The 16,183-nt window shown below is 43.5% G+C and overlaps 1 protein-coding gene across 1 annotated transcript in view; it reads right to left on the reverse strand.

The window, feature by feature from the left end:
- TERB1 (telomere repeat binding bouquet formation protein 1) overlaps positions 1–16,183 on the reverse strand; it is a 40,949-nt gene that overhangs the window by 7,418 nt on the left and 17,348 nt on the right. The window contains exons 16-18 of the mRNA XM_075283400.1: positions 15,615–15,779; positions 9,346–9,408; positions 5,472–5,518 (exon numbers count right to left, since the gene is read on the reverse strand). Coding sequence (XP_075139501.1) covers positions 5,472–5,518; positions 9,346–9,408; positions 15,615–15,779 — 275 coding nt within the window. The remainder of the gene's footprint in view (positions 1–5,471; positions 5,519–9,345; positions 9,409–15,614; positions 15,780–16,183) is intronic.

Consider the following 16,183-nt stretch of genomic DNA (forward strand, 5'->3'; position numbering starts at 1 on the left):
ACTCGCTGTCCTCCGATGTTTACAGCTTCAGCATCAGCTAATAGGGGCCTCTGTGTGTGGAGGCAGATGCTTTGGCCAGGTGCCCGGTTGGGGCCCCTGGCCATCCCGATCGGGCCCCGACCAATGCATCTGCATTGGTAAAATCAAAACTTTCAGTCAGGGCTCGGGGGCCCATCGGGGGATTCCCCGGTTACCCGGCAGGCGAGTCCGAGCCTGCACACCACTTGCAGTTGTGTTCGGTATTCCGTTCGGGGGATTCTGATGCAGACTCCCCCGGACGGAATACCAACGCTGATGTGAACAAGGCTTTACAGTATATTCTAATCTAAGCCATTGAAAATCCATTTTGTTCCACAGGGAGACTGTAGTAGTACACAGTGCTGAAAAGAAGTCTACCACTTTGAAAGTCACTTCTAAAGCACTAATACGCTGCTGCAGGGGCTATTGTGGTTCAGTAAACTTACAGTACTATTTTTTAAAGTCAAAGTGCAAACTTCCTGCTCAGAAAATCAGCTTTGAGGCCGACGACAAATGTTGAGTTTTTGTTGCAGATTAGCCAAAGCGAGAAATGGATTGAAAAGGAATGGGGAATATAAAGGAATGACTACCGTATATTTATCCTTCCTGCTGAATCCATTCCTGGCTTTGTCTAAGAAGAAAAAAAACCACAGGAAACATTGCACCAAAAAATAACAAACAACAAAAACTCACAAAACGTGTGCCTTCAGCATTAATTCGTATGCAATCAACAGTTTGGTGCACATGGAACATGGCTACTACTAACATAGTGCTTGTTTTCACCTGTAGTCACTGTTAAGTGCTAGATGGCATTAGAAAAGGAGCAAACCACTGGGATTAGCACTGTAAGGGTCCATTCACATGGAGGAAAATGGCGCTTTATTTGGCGCTAAATTTGGGAAATGGGGTGGAATTTGGTGTGGAATTTTCCACGCTGAAAAAAAAAGCTTCCCATTGATTTCAATGGGTTCTGCTAGCTAGCACTGCTAGCTAGTGGGAAAAAAAGCTAGCAGAACCCATTGAAATCGATGGGAAGCTTTTTTTTCAGCGTGGAAAATTCCACACCAAATTCCTCCATGTGAATGGACCCATTGACTTCAATGGGTGCTGCTAGCTTTTTTTTCAACATGGAAAATTCAGCGTGGAAAAAAAAGCTAGCAGAACCCATTGAAATCAATAGGAAGCTTTTTTTCAGCGCTGAAAATAAAGTGCTATTTTCCTCCCTGTGAATGGACCCTAAATGGTGGGGACCACTGCGGACAGCATAATAAAGGGTGGGGGTCACTAGGGACAGCGTTATCTATATTGGTGGGGTTCTGCAGAGAGAATCATAGTTAGGGAGCCTTCACACGGAATATACGCTCCGCTCATTCTAAACGTAAAACTCGTTCAGAATGAGCGCGTAAAAACCAGCTCCCATTGATTTCTATGGGTGCCGGCATATGTGCATATCACATTGAAAGCAATAGGGAAAAAACTCTCCCATTGATTTCAATGGGTAGCGCATGTATGCCGGCACCCATAGAAATCAATGGGAGCAGGTTTTTACGCGCTCATTCTGAACGAGTTTTACATTTAGAATGAGCGGAGCGTATACTCCGTGTGAAGGCTCCCTTACTTTGTGGGGGCACTGACAATAACTTTATATAGCTGGGGAAGTTCTAGGAAGATAATTATATCCTAACCACTGCGTGTGTGGGAACTAGAGAATATTATACTATATTGATATATTATAATATTTATTCAATCAGCACTGAACTCACCTTCTTGCAGATATGCCGTTTTTGCACACTGGCTACTTTTTTTATTTGTTTTTCTTAAAGGGGTCAGTAAGATACCTGTAACAGATGTTTTAAAACGTCAGCTTTGTGTTCAGAAAACCCATTTTCACATACCTTTTTAGAAAATTCTGAATTAAAGGGGTATTGCTATCTGAAGGATCATATTAAGAGTTGTAACTTAAACTAACTGAAGTGTTCTAACCAATGCATTGCATTATTGTTTCATTTTTCTGAATATTTTCTCCTTAGTATTTACAGCTCATTGCTTACATTTCAGACCACCTCTGCTATCTATCAGCAGTGGCTGGGCTGGTGATGTCCTTGTTCCCAGCCACTACTATTCTCTTCTCTTCCATGTGATTGACGGCTAATGGAGCAATCTGTCAACTCTGCAAAGTGCACTTAGCACAACTAACAGTGCTTTGATCAGTGCCACTATTATGTCTATATGTAAACAGCACTCTGTAGAGGGCACTAATACCAAGGCTGTGGAGTCAGTAGGCCAAACCACTAACTTTTACTCCTATTTTTCCACAGCCCGATTCCAACTCCTGTTTTGACCCTGACTCCTTCATAAATGGCACCTGGAGTCTGTAACATTTAATATCTCTTCCAACGTTACTTTTATAGTCATTACCTGTGATTGTATGGATATACATATAAGGTTCTTAGCATACTATTTGATAAAATGGTGATTGCCCATCTGCCCAGACAAGGTGATCTCATTCAGATGGGAATCTACATTACACAAACATACCTCTCTTGGGCCTGGGTCTAGGTCTACACAGTGGATTCAAGGCAAGTAGGATTGAGACATACGGTACTCTATTATAATTAAAATAGCCTTAAACAGATTGGAAGAGTGCAAATCCAACATGGAGGAAGCCACACCACCACATGAACAATGCAAAGAGAAATAAAATCAGACAGCATCTCCAATGGAAAATAAATGTACACAGATGCACGCTGTTATGGCTGTATTCAGACACAAAAAAGCAACACTGTGTAGAGGGCGCTAAGACAAATGCAGACATTAGGTATAGAAAGTTTAAACTTCATTACAGCTATAGTCATTATCTGTGTATATAAATGTGTCGTTCTTAGTACACCATTTGATATAATTGTGAGACTCCATCTGTCCCAAGAAGGCAACCTCAATCAGATGGGAACCTATACTATGCAGACATAAATCTCTTGGACCAGGAACTAGGCCTTCTAGACTTGTCTGTGCTCTCGCAACTTGATCAAACAGTGTGCTAAGATCCTCAATTTATACTCACAGATAATGAGTACAATAGTAATGCTCTTTGAACTTCATATATATAATGCTTGCACATGTCTTGGTGCCCTCTACAGAGTGTAGGGGCTAATATGTAATATTACACCATCTGAAGGGACTTCTATGGGGCATTATACTGTATGGAGGGGCCACTATGGGACATTATACCACATGATGGGGCCACTATAAGACATTATGCTGTGTGAAGGGGCCATTATAGACTATTATACTGTATAGAGGCTACTATGGAACATTATACTATATGGAAGGGCCATTATGGGACATTATACCATATGGAGCTTCCACTATAGGACATTATACTGTATGGAGGGGCCACTATAGGACATTATACTGTGTGAAGGGGCCATTATGAATTACTATACTGTGTGGAGGCCACTATGGGACATTACACTGTGTGGAGAGGCCATTATAGATTATTATACTGTATAGAGTCAACTATGGAACATTATACTGTATGGAAGGGCCATTATAACATGAGGAGGGGGCCACTGTGGATCATTATTTTGTGTGGAGGTGCCACTATGGGACATTATTCTTCATGATAGTGTGTTTTTGCATAAAAAAGACAGGCAGTTTTCCAATAAAATGCATTTTGTGCAAACGCACCATGTGAATGCAGCTATATATCGAAGTGAAAGTACCAGTGACCTAGGACTTGATGCAGCTATAGTCGCATCCAGGTACATATTGTGTCCTGGGAACACATATTTACCACTAATTGAGAGCTGCACATGTCCTGTTCATGGCTGTTCACACGGGGTATTTTGGTCAGGATTTTGAGGCTCCTATTGAAATCTTTTTTCAGGGTGCGGTCTGTTCCGGCTCCCAGAAAAAAAGAAGCGACATGCACATTCTTCGAGGCGGATGCCGCGGCCAATTCAGCCTTGGACGTCCACCTAAAGACACTCCCTCCCGACTAGGACCATTCATTTGGGCCTAATCCAGAGTGGAGTGCCGCGACTGGATGCCGGGGCACTGCATCAGCATCCAGTCGCAGCTACTGGTTTTTTGGACCGGAATCTGAGGCGGCCTCCGCCTCAAATTCCTATCCAAAATACTACGTGTGAACCCGAGCTAATGGTGCAGGTGTGCCCTGGGAAACGGTAGTAAACGTATGAGTGCAGAAGCATTACAGGGCAGCACATCTATGTTATGGTTTGTGGTATATGATTTTAGTATAGGGGTTTTCAGCCTTACAATTATTGCATGGCACTAAAAGTACCTTAAACTAGGTTCACTTTGGCGCTGGGCTGTCCAGATTTTCGGAGGAACCTGAATGATGGAGAGCCCGACTGCCAAAACAATGGTTACCCACAGACACCCGAGGACCCCATATACTATAAGGTGTCTACTATTTTTATACTGAAAACAATGGAGACTTTGGCACAGATGTGAACTTATTCTTAGATGTGAAAACCTTTTAATGGAGGGGGTGCCTAATTAAGGACACTCATCAACAAAGAGATCCTGGTGTTTCAGGGAAGCCGGTTACTTTGTAAAAGGATTTCTACCAGATTACAGCTGATTATATTTGGTCCTTGGTAACAAGAAGTAACAAGAAGGGGAGGTCTAGAGAGGACAAACCCTTTAGGGCTCGTTCAATTGGGGCAAGAGTGAGTGGGCGGATTATGACGTGGATTCAGTGACATAATCTACCCCCTCACAATGGAGGTCTATGTAGACCGCTACCCTTCTTTTTTCTGTGAGCGGCAACATGCAACATACAAAAAAGAATTGACATGCCCTTTCTATAAGCGGTTTCCGCAGCTGAATCAGCCGCGGTGTCCGCCTCAAGACACCTTCCTCCACACTAGGCCCATTCATTTGGGCCTAATCTGGAGCGGAAAGCCGCGACGGGATGCCATGCATTACAGCGGAATCCACGTGTGAACTCAGCCTTAATGAAATGATAATAGTACCAGCTGGGGCCCTTACGAGAGCACAGGTCAGGCAGAGAAATAATCTGCCCAATTATTGATAAGAATTAGGGTATACATTTTTAATACATTTAGTGTGGAGATTTTATGGACACGTCTGCTGAAAGGAACACTTCATCCCCCTCAATATTTCTATGGCAGTTTTGAAAACCTATTAATAAACTGCTAAAGACCTGCATACAAAGTTCACAGAATACATGCAGTAACCTCTTCTGAGATTATATGAATCAACCATATTAGCAATGTACACAAAAGCTGCAGACTGACAGAGAAGCAGTATTAGAATGATATTTCAGTCAAATACTGCCCCCTAGTGGTGTATCCTGCATCTGTCTACATGATCACATACAATAGATATCTTTGTATCCATTTAGAGTCTTGTCTTTAAAATGAAAAACAAAGCCACTTTACAAAATGTAATTATTATGTAATTACTTTAATATGTTCATCAGAATATTCCAATAGTTTTCTATTTACAGCTCCTATGCATACAAAGGACAGACAGAAGGAGGATATCTGTAGGATCAGACTGTACAAGGTTGGCTGTCTACTACCATGGAGACAGATAGATATGGATAGGAGCTTCAGAAACAAAACAATGGGGCATTTTTAATTAAAACTTATTACAAAGTTCTTATTTCATTTTAGATAATGTGGAGCTGCAAAAATTGGTTGTGAATATGGACAAAGCCTTTAAACGATATTAACAAATGTACCTCAAGTAGTTGAAATTGTGTTGTATATTAAAGAGCCATCGCAAGTGCTTTGTGCGCTGTGACAAATTTAGCTCCACCCACTTCTACATTGACTCCGCCCATTCTCATCCATTTTTCTTTGTGTCTCCACAGAGTATAATGCTCCTACAGTCACCCTAACATTATATGCCCCCCACATTATAATGTCCCCCTCCAATTGCTGCACAGTTTAAACTGGGGGAAACTAGAGGAGGGCATTAAACTGGGAGCAACTAGAAGGGGATATTAAACTGGGACAGCTGGAGGGGGATATTAAACTGTAGGGGCAGCTGGAAGGTGACCTTAAATAGGGGCAATTACAGAGGGATAGGTCTGTTTAATATCCTCCTACAGTTGCATACCTCCCAACTTTTGAAGAACCGAAAGAGGGACAAAATGTGCGGCGCGCGTAGTGCGCCGCGGCAAATTTAGCCCTGCCCACTTTTGTGTTGACTCCACCCACTCGTTAATTTTTCATGTGCCCGCACACAGTATAATCCTCCTACAGTCACCCCTAAATTATATGTCCCCCCTCTATCTCTTCCCCAGTTTCTTATACACCCTTCATCTGCCCCCAGTTTCATGTCCCTCTTCCATCTCTGCCCCCAGATTCATGTCCCTCCATCTCTGCCCCCAGATTCATGTCCCCACATCTCTGCCCCCAGATTCATGACCCTCCATCTCTGCCCCCAGATTCATGTCCCTCCATCTCTGCCCCCAGATTCATGTCCCCCATCTCTGCCCCAGATTCATGTCCTCTCCATCTCTGCCCCCAGATTCATGTCCTCTCCATCTCTGCCCCCAGTGTCATGCCGTCCACTCCTTCATCTGCCCCCAGATTCACGTTCCACCTCCACATTAAACTTACCTTCTCCTCCGCTCCCTCGCCGCTCTCTGCCCGCCTCTCTCGCTGACACATGCGGCTGAAGGAAGGAGCTGACACAGGTCAGCTCCTCGCTTCGCCGCTGCCCGCCTCTCTCCCTGACACATGCGGCTGAAGTTGCTCGCGTGCTTGCTTCGCCGCTGCGTCTCTCTCTCGCTGACACATGCGGCTGAAGCGAGGAGCTGACCTGTGTCAGCTCCTCGCTTCACTGCTACCGCCAGCTCCTGGCTTGTACATCGCGTCTACAAGCCAGGAGCCGGCGGCAGCAGTGAAGCGAGGAGCTGACACAGGTCAGCTCCTCGCTTCAGCCGCATGTGTCAGCGAGAGAGAGACGCGGCGGAGAAGCAAGCACGCGAGCAGCTTCAGCCGCATGTGTCAGGGAGAGAGGCGGGCAGCGGCGAAGCGAGGAGCTGACCTGTGTCAGCTCCTTGCTTCAGCCGCATATGTGTTCAACTCAGATCTGCGTCCTCTGGACGCAGATCTGAGTTGAAATCGGGACAACCGGGACCGCGGGACATGTCACCCAAATCGCGGAAATCGGGACGGTTGGGAGGTATGCAGTTGCCCTCAGTTTAATGTCCTCTTCCAGTTACCCCCCCTTTATTGCCCTCCCTCCATCTGCCCCCAGTATAATGTCCACCCTTCATCTGCCCCCAATTTAATGCCCCTCCTTCATCTGCCCTAAATTTAATGTCCCCCTTCACCTGCCTTCTGTTTAATGTCCCCCCCTTCATTTGCCCCAAGCTTAATGGCTCCCTTCATCTGCCACCAGTTTAACATAAAAAAAACCAATAGAAGAATATGCAAATCTGACTTCCATGATGTAATTAGGATGTCAGTGCCTCAAGTATGAACACCATTAGAGGGTGCTGACTGAGAAGTGCAAGTCTATCCATGATGTAATTAGAAAGACAGAGTCTCAGTCAAACAACCCTATAGAGGGCGCTCCCCACTGACATCCTAATTACATCATGGAAGTCAGATTTGCATATTCTTCCCATGTTCCTTTGCATAGTGGAGCGCTCATGGCTTAATAAGACTCCACACACCTTAATGGTGGTTCTCTCCTTATGGAGTGACGATATCCCCTCAACCATAAAAAAAAAAAATCACTGATACTCACCTCTCCTCACTCCCCAGCTGCTCCGTTTGATGTCTGCCTCTCTGGAGTGATCAGGAAGCTGCAGGCGTGACATTATCATATCGCGCATAACGCTTCAAGGTCCAGAACACACAGGGGGACACAGTGGTGAAGCAGGAGCTGCTGCAGACAGCTCCTGTTTCATCATTGTATTCAACTCATCTGCAGATCTTTTGTATTGAAGACAATACAGTTGCAGGTAATAGCAATTCAATATTGCTCGCCCACCATACGATGTACACCATTGCACTACCTAAACCCACTGCAACACTCTGTATGGCAAGCAAGCAGCGTGGCTCCAGGAATTGTTAACATTACCTGCAGATGCACTGTCCTGGAAAAGCTGTTCTGCAGGCGTCCTGGCTATTGGACCCCACAGATGTAATATTGATAGACTGTCCTAAGAACAGACCATCAATATTAGAAAGCTGAACAAACCCTTTAAAGAAGTTTCCATCAATTTGGAGCATCCCATGTGGAGGACGGGTGGATGTAAAATTAAACTGGGGGCAGATGGAGGGGAGCATTAGAGAGCAAATGGAGGACATTAAACTAGGGCAGATGAGGGATGGCACATTAAACTGGGGGCAGCTGCCCCAGTTTAATGTTCCCCTCTAGTTGCCCTTAGTTTAATGACCTCCTCCAAGCTGGGGCACCTGGAGAGGCACTTCATACTGTGGGGCAACGGGAGAGAAACATTATAATGGTGTGGCATATAATGTTAGGGTGACTGTAGTAGCATTATATTGTGTGTAGGGAAATGGAAAAATTGATGAGAGCGGGTGGAGTCAACATAGAAGTGGGTGGAGCTTAAATTGTGTGCTGCACATATTGTCCCTCTTTTTATCCTTTGAAATTTGGGAGGTATGCGTAGCTTGTAGTTCACAGGCTCATTGTGGCCTTCAAGATGGGGAGTGGTAGAGAAGGAACTTTGACTTCCTGCTCTTCCAGTAGCAACAGCGGGTCGGGGCGCCACTTCTCCCTAATTCTGAGATCCAGTAGTATTTTTAACAACTGGATCACAGGGCTGAGGAGAACTGTCTGCATCACTTATTGAATCCTGCTCCTGCTCGCAGCTTCCTCTTCCCTCTTCAGCCTTCAATGAGCCCTGTGCAGTGCACATCATGTCATGATTACTTAATGTGTGGTGCATGGGGGCCCCCTGAAGGCTGAAGAGGAAGACTGCAGCGAGTAAAAGTCAATAGGGCTGTTACTGGACCTCCACTGCTTACTTTTTTTTAAAAAAGCAGTGGGGGTCCGTTGGGACCCCTTAAAGGCACAGGGCCCACTGTAATATTCATCGGTACCCTGGGGCACCAGTCCAAGACTGTCGCTAACATCCACATACTTTGAGGTCAGTCTACTATATGCAATAGTGGTATTCAATCCACTGTTTCTTCATTTTTCACCCATACTTTGACCTGTCTGGCATTGTACTGTTGACTAAGAGGCTAAGATCTGACTTGCATAATGAACTTGGCAGGTACTTAAGTGTATATTGTCTAATTCTTGTTAATAACTAAGACTTATTGTATCTATCTAATAGCTCACGGTTAAATCTTGCTTCATTCTGAACGTTCACTTTCCCTCTTTTAAGTGGCGTCAACAAAATATCTGTAAATATAAATTTACATTTATTGGTATAAATGTCCGGAATAGTTTTTTTGCATTTGTACATTACAATTTTCCAGTCATCTGTTAGTGGCAGATGATCAGTAACATTGCAGAATCTATTAAACTGGACAAGCCTGGAGCTGACCATTTACATGTTGCAATGTAATAAATGATAATAATTTGGCATTCCCTGTTTACCCCTGATATCACGGGTTACCTGTAACAGTTCAGGAGGGATCTCTTTAGAATTGAATGAATAAAGGACATAATTGATATATTTATAGGTTTTCAGCTTTCAGATTTGTATCTCCTTAAAGGTAACCTGTCAAGTTGGACCTGGTATCTAATCTGCAGGCAGTATGTTATAAAGTAGGAGGGGCAGCACAGAATGATATACTTAGGAGTCCAGTAGGCGGTCCTAATCTGTGATTGACAGCTATCTCTGTTTGCATGTTCATGTAAGGATATATGTCATTCATTGGGCAGGGCTGTCCACTCGACTTTAGGCACAGACATCTCAGGGGTTTAAATGAATATAACAGAAGTTACACTGATTCTTTTCTTGCAAGACTGTATATCAATCCAGCTACTCTATGACATGCTGCCCACAGATCAGACTGCATGTTCAACATGACAAATTTCTTTTAAGATGGGAATATAGAAAATAGACCAACATGGTCTGCTCAGTGGTACCGTAGTTGGCTTGGTGCCAGACAAGGAATGAATGAGCCTTCCTTCCAGTGTAGAGTTTAGGAGTTTCTACTATGACATAGTGATGGATGGATTGTGAAAACACTCTTGACAAATGTTGTACACAGTACTTTTCAAGTTTATAAGCGCTAGCTCTCAAATGTAATTTATCACTATATGTCAGCGCAGAAGAGATTAAATACTATATTTAAGATGTGGGAGTATTAATCGCTTCTGTACCACTCAAATCACTCGCTATGTCCTGTCGAGTCGTCTCCTGCAACACCTGTACAGATCAAACAGATGTGTCTTCTTGTGGGTTTTGTTGCAGAATTTACAAAAAATTTCTTACATTCATTTTCATGGATACTGCAGAAATGCATGTGTTAGAGGGCATTCACCTATATGTAATGCCTTTTTGCCATGAAAATTCTTGCCTCTGTGCAGAGGTATTCATTTTTTTCACAATATGCAAATGAGCAGTCTGGCGCACCGAGGGCGGTTCCATTACTCCAGACGACTATGCCCACACTGCTACACCTTACAAATTTTGTTACTGCCTTACTGTTTTCTGTAATACCGAATGTTAGCACTAGCTAGCAGGCTCTATATTAGTTTCTAATATAGGATAAAATGCCCCAGTTGTTCAGTGCTGACAGAAGAATATTTGCTGTTTTGGCAGAACAATACAAATGCCTAGAATTCTAGTATATTTATTGCATAGCTGTCAGGCAGCATTTGTAGTCACTGCTCTGAAACAGCAGATATTAGGATGGCCAAGATAGGACGAAACCTAAAGTGACATATAGCAAAGACTGGAGAGTAGGTCCATGACCAAACATGTGGCTGTCCACACGCAACAAGTTGTTTTTCTGGACAGGATGTATTTATCTGAGCTGCCCCTGCTGGGGTGTCTAGACATATTCCTTCCAGCATAGATAAGTAACCATGGAAACTGTCGGCCATGGCTCATAATAGCAGGTGGATATTTACATAGTACTGTATGACTGTCCATTCATTTCTTGGCTAAGAAATAATCCTTAGGATTTTTCAGGATTTCTCTACTAATATATCTATGTCTAATGCATCTGGTCAAACAGAACATATTGCCATTCAGCAACCTGATTACATTCTTCCCTTACTCATCATAGATAATATACGTGTGTAGAATTTCCCATTATACGTATTCAAGTTAAAGTCACTTAGATTCTCTAAGGCTCAGTTCACACTTTGCAGTTTTTGATGCAGTTTATATTAGCCAAATCTTACAACAGATACAAAAAGCAGAAATAGAAAGATTTCAATTATACTTTACCTTCTGCTTTGGCTACAAAAAAAAAATAAAAATAAATAAATTACAAAACTGCATTAGGCCCAGTTCACATCTGCGATCAGGATTCCGTTCGGGGAGTCTGCTTGGGGACCCCCACCGAATGGAAACCTATACGCATTAAAAAGTGGTTACCTTCTGGAAACCCATGGACCCCATAGACTATAATGGGGTCCATGTGGTTTCCGAACAAAACATAAGGAGAGAAAAGTCCTGCAAGCAGCACTATTCTCTCCTCATGCTTCGTGTGGAAACCGAGCGGAAACCACATGGACCCCAATAAAGTCTAGGGGTCCATGGGTTTCCTGAAGGTAACCACTTTTTAATGCTTATAGGTTTCTGTACAGGGGATCCCCAAGCAGACTCCCCAAATAGAAACCCGAACACAGATGTGAAACGGGCCTTAGGCTAAGGCCTCACGTTGCATACTTGTTGCAAATCTGGTCGAGATACTTTGGACTGTATCTTTCTTCTACAAAATACTCCTCATACTTCACCAGCATAATGGCGCATACAAGCTGCAGTTACAGTGAAAGTCAGACACATATACAATAGAAGAATTTCCCGATGTATACAGATGTAGCTGAGATAATCCGAACTTCTGCAATTGGTTAAACTGCTGCACTGTGATATCTTATCACAGAAGTCATTAAAAACATTGAAAAGTCATTGAAAAATGTTATTCCAATAACCTCTCATTGTTTTTTGTTGTCTTCTGTATTAAGATATCACACTGCAGCAGTTTAACCAATTGCAGAAGTTTGGGTTATCTCAGCTACATTTGTACCTCAGACGGATGCCTTGAAAACATTTCATTGTAAAAATATACCAAGCAAAAGCCATATTATTTTATATCCCTTTGACATACTCCAGTACCAGATCTGATCAGATTTTTGTCCATGCTGTGCAGAAAAACAACTAAAAAACTAATTTTTATTGCGGATTCTGCAGGAAAGGGCCATGGACTACATACATTCAGCACTGATCATCATGCAAAACCACCAATTCATTCTTAGCACAACTGTAGCAGAAGTCTGCTTGTCTGATTGCCGTGAATACTCTTGCAATTACACATATGATCTGCCAGAAATGTCATACTACTGCAAAACGTGATGTGGTCTGATTAGACACTGTGCCTTGCCATAACAGGATGTAAAAGTTCCTTCCCCTGATGCCCTATAAAAGGGCTCTCGGAGGCTACTTTTGAGTAGTGTACCTTTTGAAGAGATTGTTCACTGCTATGCCTCTATGACACACTCAAAGACATTTTGTTAAGTTAACAAACTTTGAGTTTTGGACGCATCATTGGACTGGGAGAAGCAAGATGGTTATTTCGATTAATCCCTCAGCATCTCGGATATTTTGACTTGCTAGGAGGAGTTGGGAGCAGTGGTTACATGAGAGCATGTGCACAAGTCGAACAGACTCTGAATCGCCCAGACAGACCACATGTAGAGAGAATTGCTTGATCTGCCAAAAACCACAAGAATCTCCCACATTTACTTTGTCCACTATTCAGACACAGATGGCACCTTCATTTACACACTCCTGTCTCTGCCTGAACCATTTGTAGACGCTTAGCAGAATGAAATTTTGCGTCACAGCGCTAAACCGTTATGCCGTTATACCGTTATTTGGAGTGGTGTCATGAATGAGAAACCTGAACTGCTATGGACCGGAACATATTGTCCTTAGCAATTAATTCAGGTTCTGTTTAGATTCTGAAAACGTTTGGTTTCAAGTATGTAGGCCTTGTGGTGAATGCTTCATTCAGCTACAGTAACAAGCATATGGAGCCTCCTGAACAGATGAGTGTCCCCCTAATCAATAAGTGAAGTAGCCCAACAGGAAAATTCCTGGTAAACTCCATCCCTGTGTGTGGGCGACTATTATCCTGCTGAAAAAATGCGAGTTGGAAGCTCTGCCACGAGAGGTAATATACGAGTATATATGGCTGCAGGATACCCTGCGCATATCACTGGCCTATTAGTATCCATTGTATCACTGCTAGTGGTGACTGTCTGTCATATGTCATGGCTTCCCACCAGTAGTTTGTACATTGTGTTACTTCACAGTAAAGGCAGGACTGAAGCACTCAACATAAGGCCTTTATATTTGAACCAAACTTTGGTTAGAACCCAAACAGAACCTGGATTCATCGCTAAAGATTCCAATCCATAGCAGTCCAGGTTTCTCATTTGTGACACCAATGCAAACAGAAATGACAGTGGCTGGTTGTTAATAGCAGGACACATAATGGGCGCTGTGACACCAAATTTCCTTACGCTAAGTATCTGGAAAAGGTCTAGATAGAAACAGCAGTGTGTAATAAAGATGACACCTGTGTCTGGATGGTGGACAAGGAAACTTTGGTGCTTGTCAGATCTTTGGTGCTAGTGCTTGTCAGATCATATGATCCTCTCAACTGGTGATCTGTCTGGACTATCCGGAGTCTGGTCACCTTGTGTGCTTGCCCTCACATAGCTTCTGACCCCAACACCTCCTAACAGCATCCTGCTTCTCTCAGTCTAATGATACGCCCCCATTCAAAGTCTGTTAGCTGGGAAAAATGTCTGGGTGCATAAGGCCAGGTTCAGACAGGGTTTTTTGGTCTGGAATTTCATGCGGCCTCCTCAGATTCCGGACCAAAAAACGGCTAGCCGAGACTGGATGCCGGTGCAGTGCAGTGCACCGGCATCCAGTTGTGGCACTCCGCTCCGGATTAGGCCCAAATGAATGGGCCTAGTCGGGAGGGAGGGTCTTCAGGCGGACAGCCGGCCGCAGAATCTGCCAGAAGAAAGAGCATGTCGCTTCTTTTTTCTGGGAGTGGCAGCAAATCGCTTGCGGAAAAAGGAACCCATTGATTTCAATAGGAGGCGGTTTTTTGAGCCGGATTCTGACGCAGATTCCGTGTCAAAATCCAGCCCAAAAAACCCAGTCTGAACCCGGGGAAGAAGTAAACTACCTAAAAACAGACTCTGAAAATCTTTTTGAGGGTAAGTTCACACAGGGTTTTGTGTCAGGATTTTGAGGCAGATACGGATCCTGACCAAAAAGACAGCCCCCATTGAAATCAATGGGAGCCACTCAGGTCTTTTTGTAGGGGAACCGTTTCTTCCGGCTCCCAGAAATAAGAAGCAAGATGCTCATTCTTCAGGCCGATTCGCCATCGCAATTCAGCCTAAAGACACTCCTGACTAGGCCCACCTCAGGTTCCAGACCAAAAAATCTTGTGTGAACTTATCCTAAGAGCAACAGAGAGGAACTTTTAGGGCCCGTTCACACGGAATAAACGCGTGTGTGTTTTGGCAAAATACACGTGTAAAAATAAGACTCCCAATGACTTCAATGACATTTTTTTTACACGTGTAAAAAAAAAAACCGTCAAAATATATGTGTAAAATGTCATTAAAGTCAATGGGAGTCTTATTTTTACACGTGTATTTTTTACACGTGTATTTTGCCAAAATACACGCGCATTTACTCCATGTGAACGGGCCCTTAGGGTAAGTTCATATGGGGTGCTTTGGACCAAAACCTGTGGCAGAGGCCGCCTCAGGTTCCAGACCAAAAACCGGGTAGCCACACTCCGGCTAATCTGGACGAGGATGTGTCTTCAGGCCGAATCATGAGGCAAAACAGCCTGAAGAATGAGCATCTTGCTTCTTTTTCCGGGAGCCGGAACAAACTGGCTCCTGGAAAAAAGACCTGAGCGGCTCCCATTGATTTCAATGGGAGCTGTCTTTTTGGTCAGGATTTTGAGGTGGATACGGCCTCAAAATCCTGACCAAAAAACCCTGTGTGAACTTACCCTCAAAAAGATTTTCAGAGTCTGCTTTTAGGTAGTTTACTTCTTCCCCGGGTTCAGATGGGGTTTTTAAGGGTCTCCGTGTGAACTTAACCTTACATCCTCTTGTAGAAAGACTCATTGTCTAGTCAGGCCGCACCTGTAATCATTTACATATCAATACCAAGTTTTGCAGCAATCCAACACTTCTATCTGTGTGCGGTATTTATTTTCAGTGAGTATATATCATTATTACATTCTCACACATACAATTCATTGCATTCCAACAACTCCTTCTTGGTTTTATTTTTTTTTTTGTCAATTAGTGTATTTAGAGTTATTCTACTGTTTCCCTTTTTCTACTATTTCTATTTTTACAAGTGCTTTAAATATCATTACTTTTGTGTGCCGCAGCTCTGGTGCCATACAGTAATTTGCTGTATTCTGTTCTATAATGTTCCTCCGCCTGTAGAATAACCTTGTGACGATCACACAAATTTGGACATCCCATCAAGATCTTGGTGCAGTTTCTGCTATTCATGACATGGCCTGTCACTAGACAGCCTGGAAAACAGATGGGAGATAAACAAATACAATAATAGTCACACAGGACATAATGTACTATGCTGAATCATTCAATTGCATCCATATACAGAGAAGCTGCAGGGGGACAACATTGTGGATGTCAGTGGTGGCAGATCTCTGATGTGGCCCCGGGTTAGTGATGGTGTTTCCTGCCTGATGGTGGTTGAGGTGCCCCATATGTTGTGGTGCATACAGGATTATAGGAAATAGGAGTGAGTGGTAACTTTGTAACAACTCATGTTTCTCTACTCGTCAGCAAAAAACATACATTTTCCAATTCATGTAGAATTCATCCAATAAAGGAAGTATAGGTACGTAAGACCAATGAGCTGGAGCAGGGTGTCAGAGATTTTTCGTCTAGAGCGACCAGGTCTTTGTCCTTG

The sequence above is a fragment of the Leptodactylus fuscus genome, chromosome 7 (genome assembly GCF_031893055.1).
Source record: "Leptodactylus fuscus isolate aLepFus1 chromosome 7, aLepFus1.hap2, whole genome shotgun sequence".
In the NCBI taxonomy this organism is placed as follows: Eukaryota; Metazoa; Chordata; class Amphibia; order Anura; family Leptodactylidae; genus Leptodactylus; species Leptodactylus fuscus.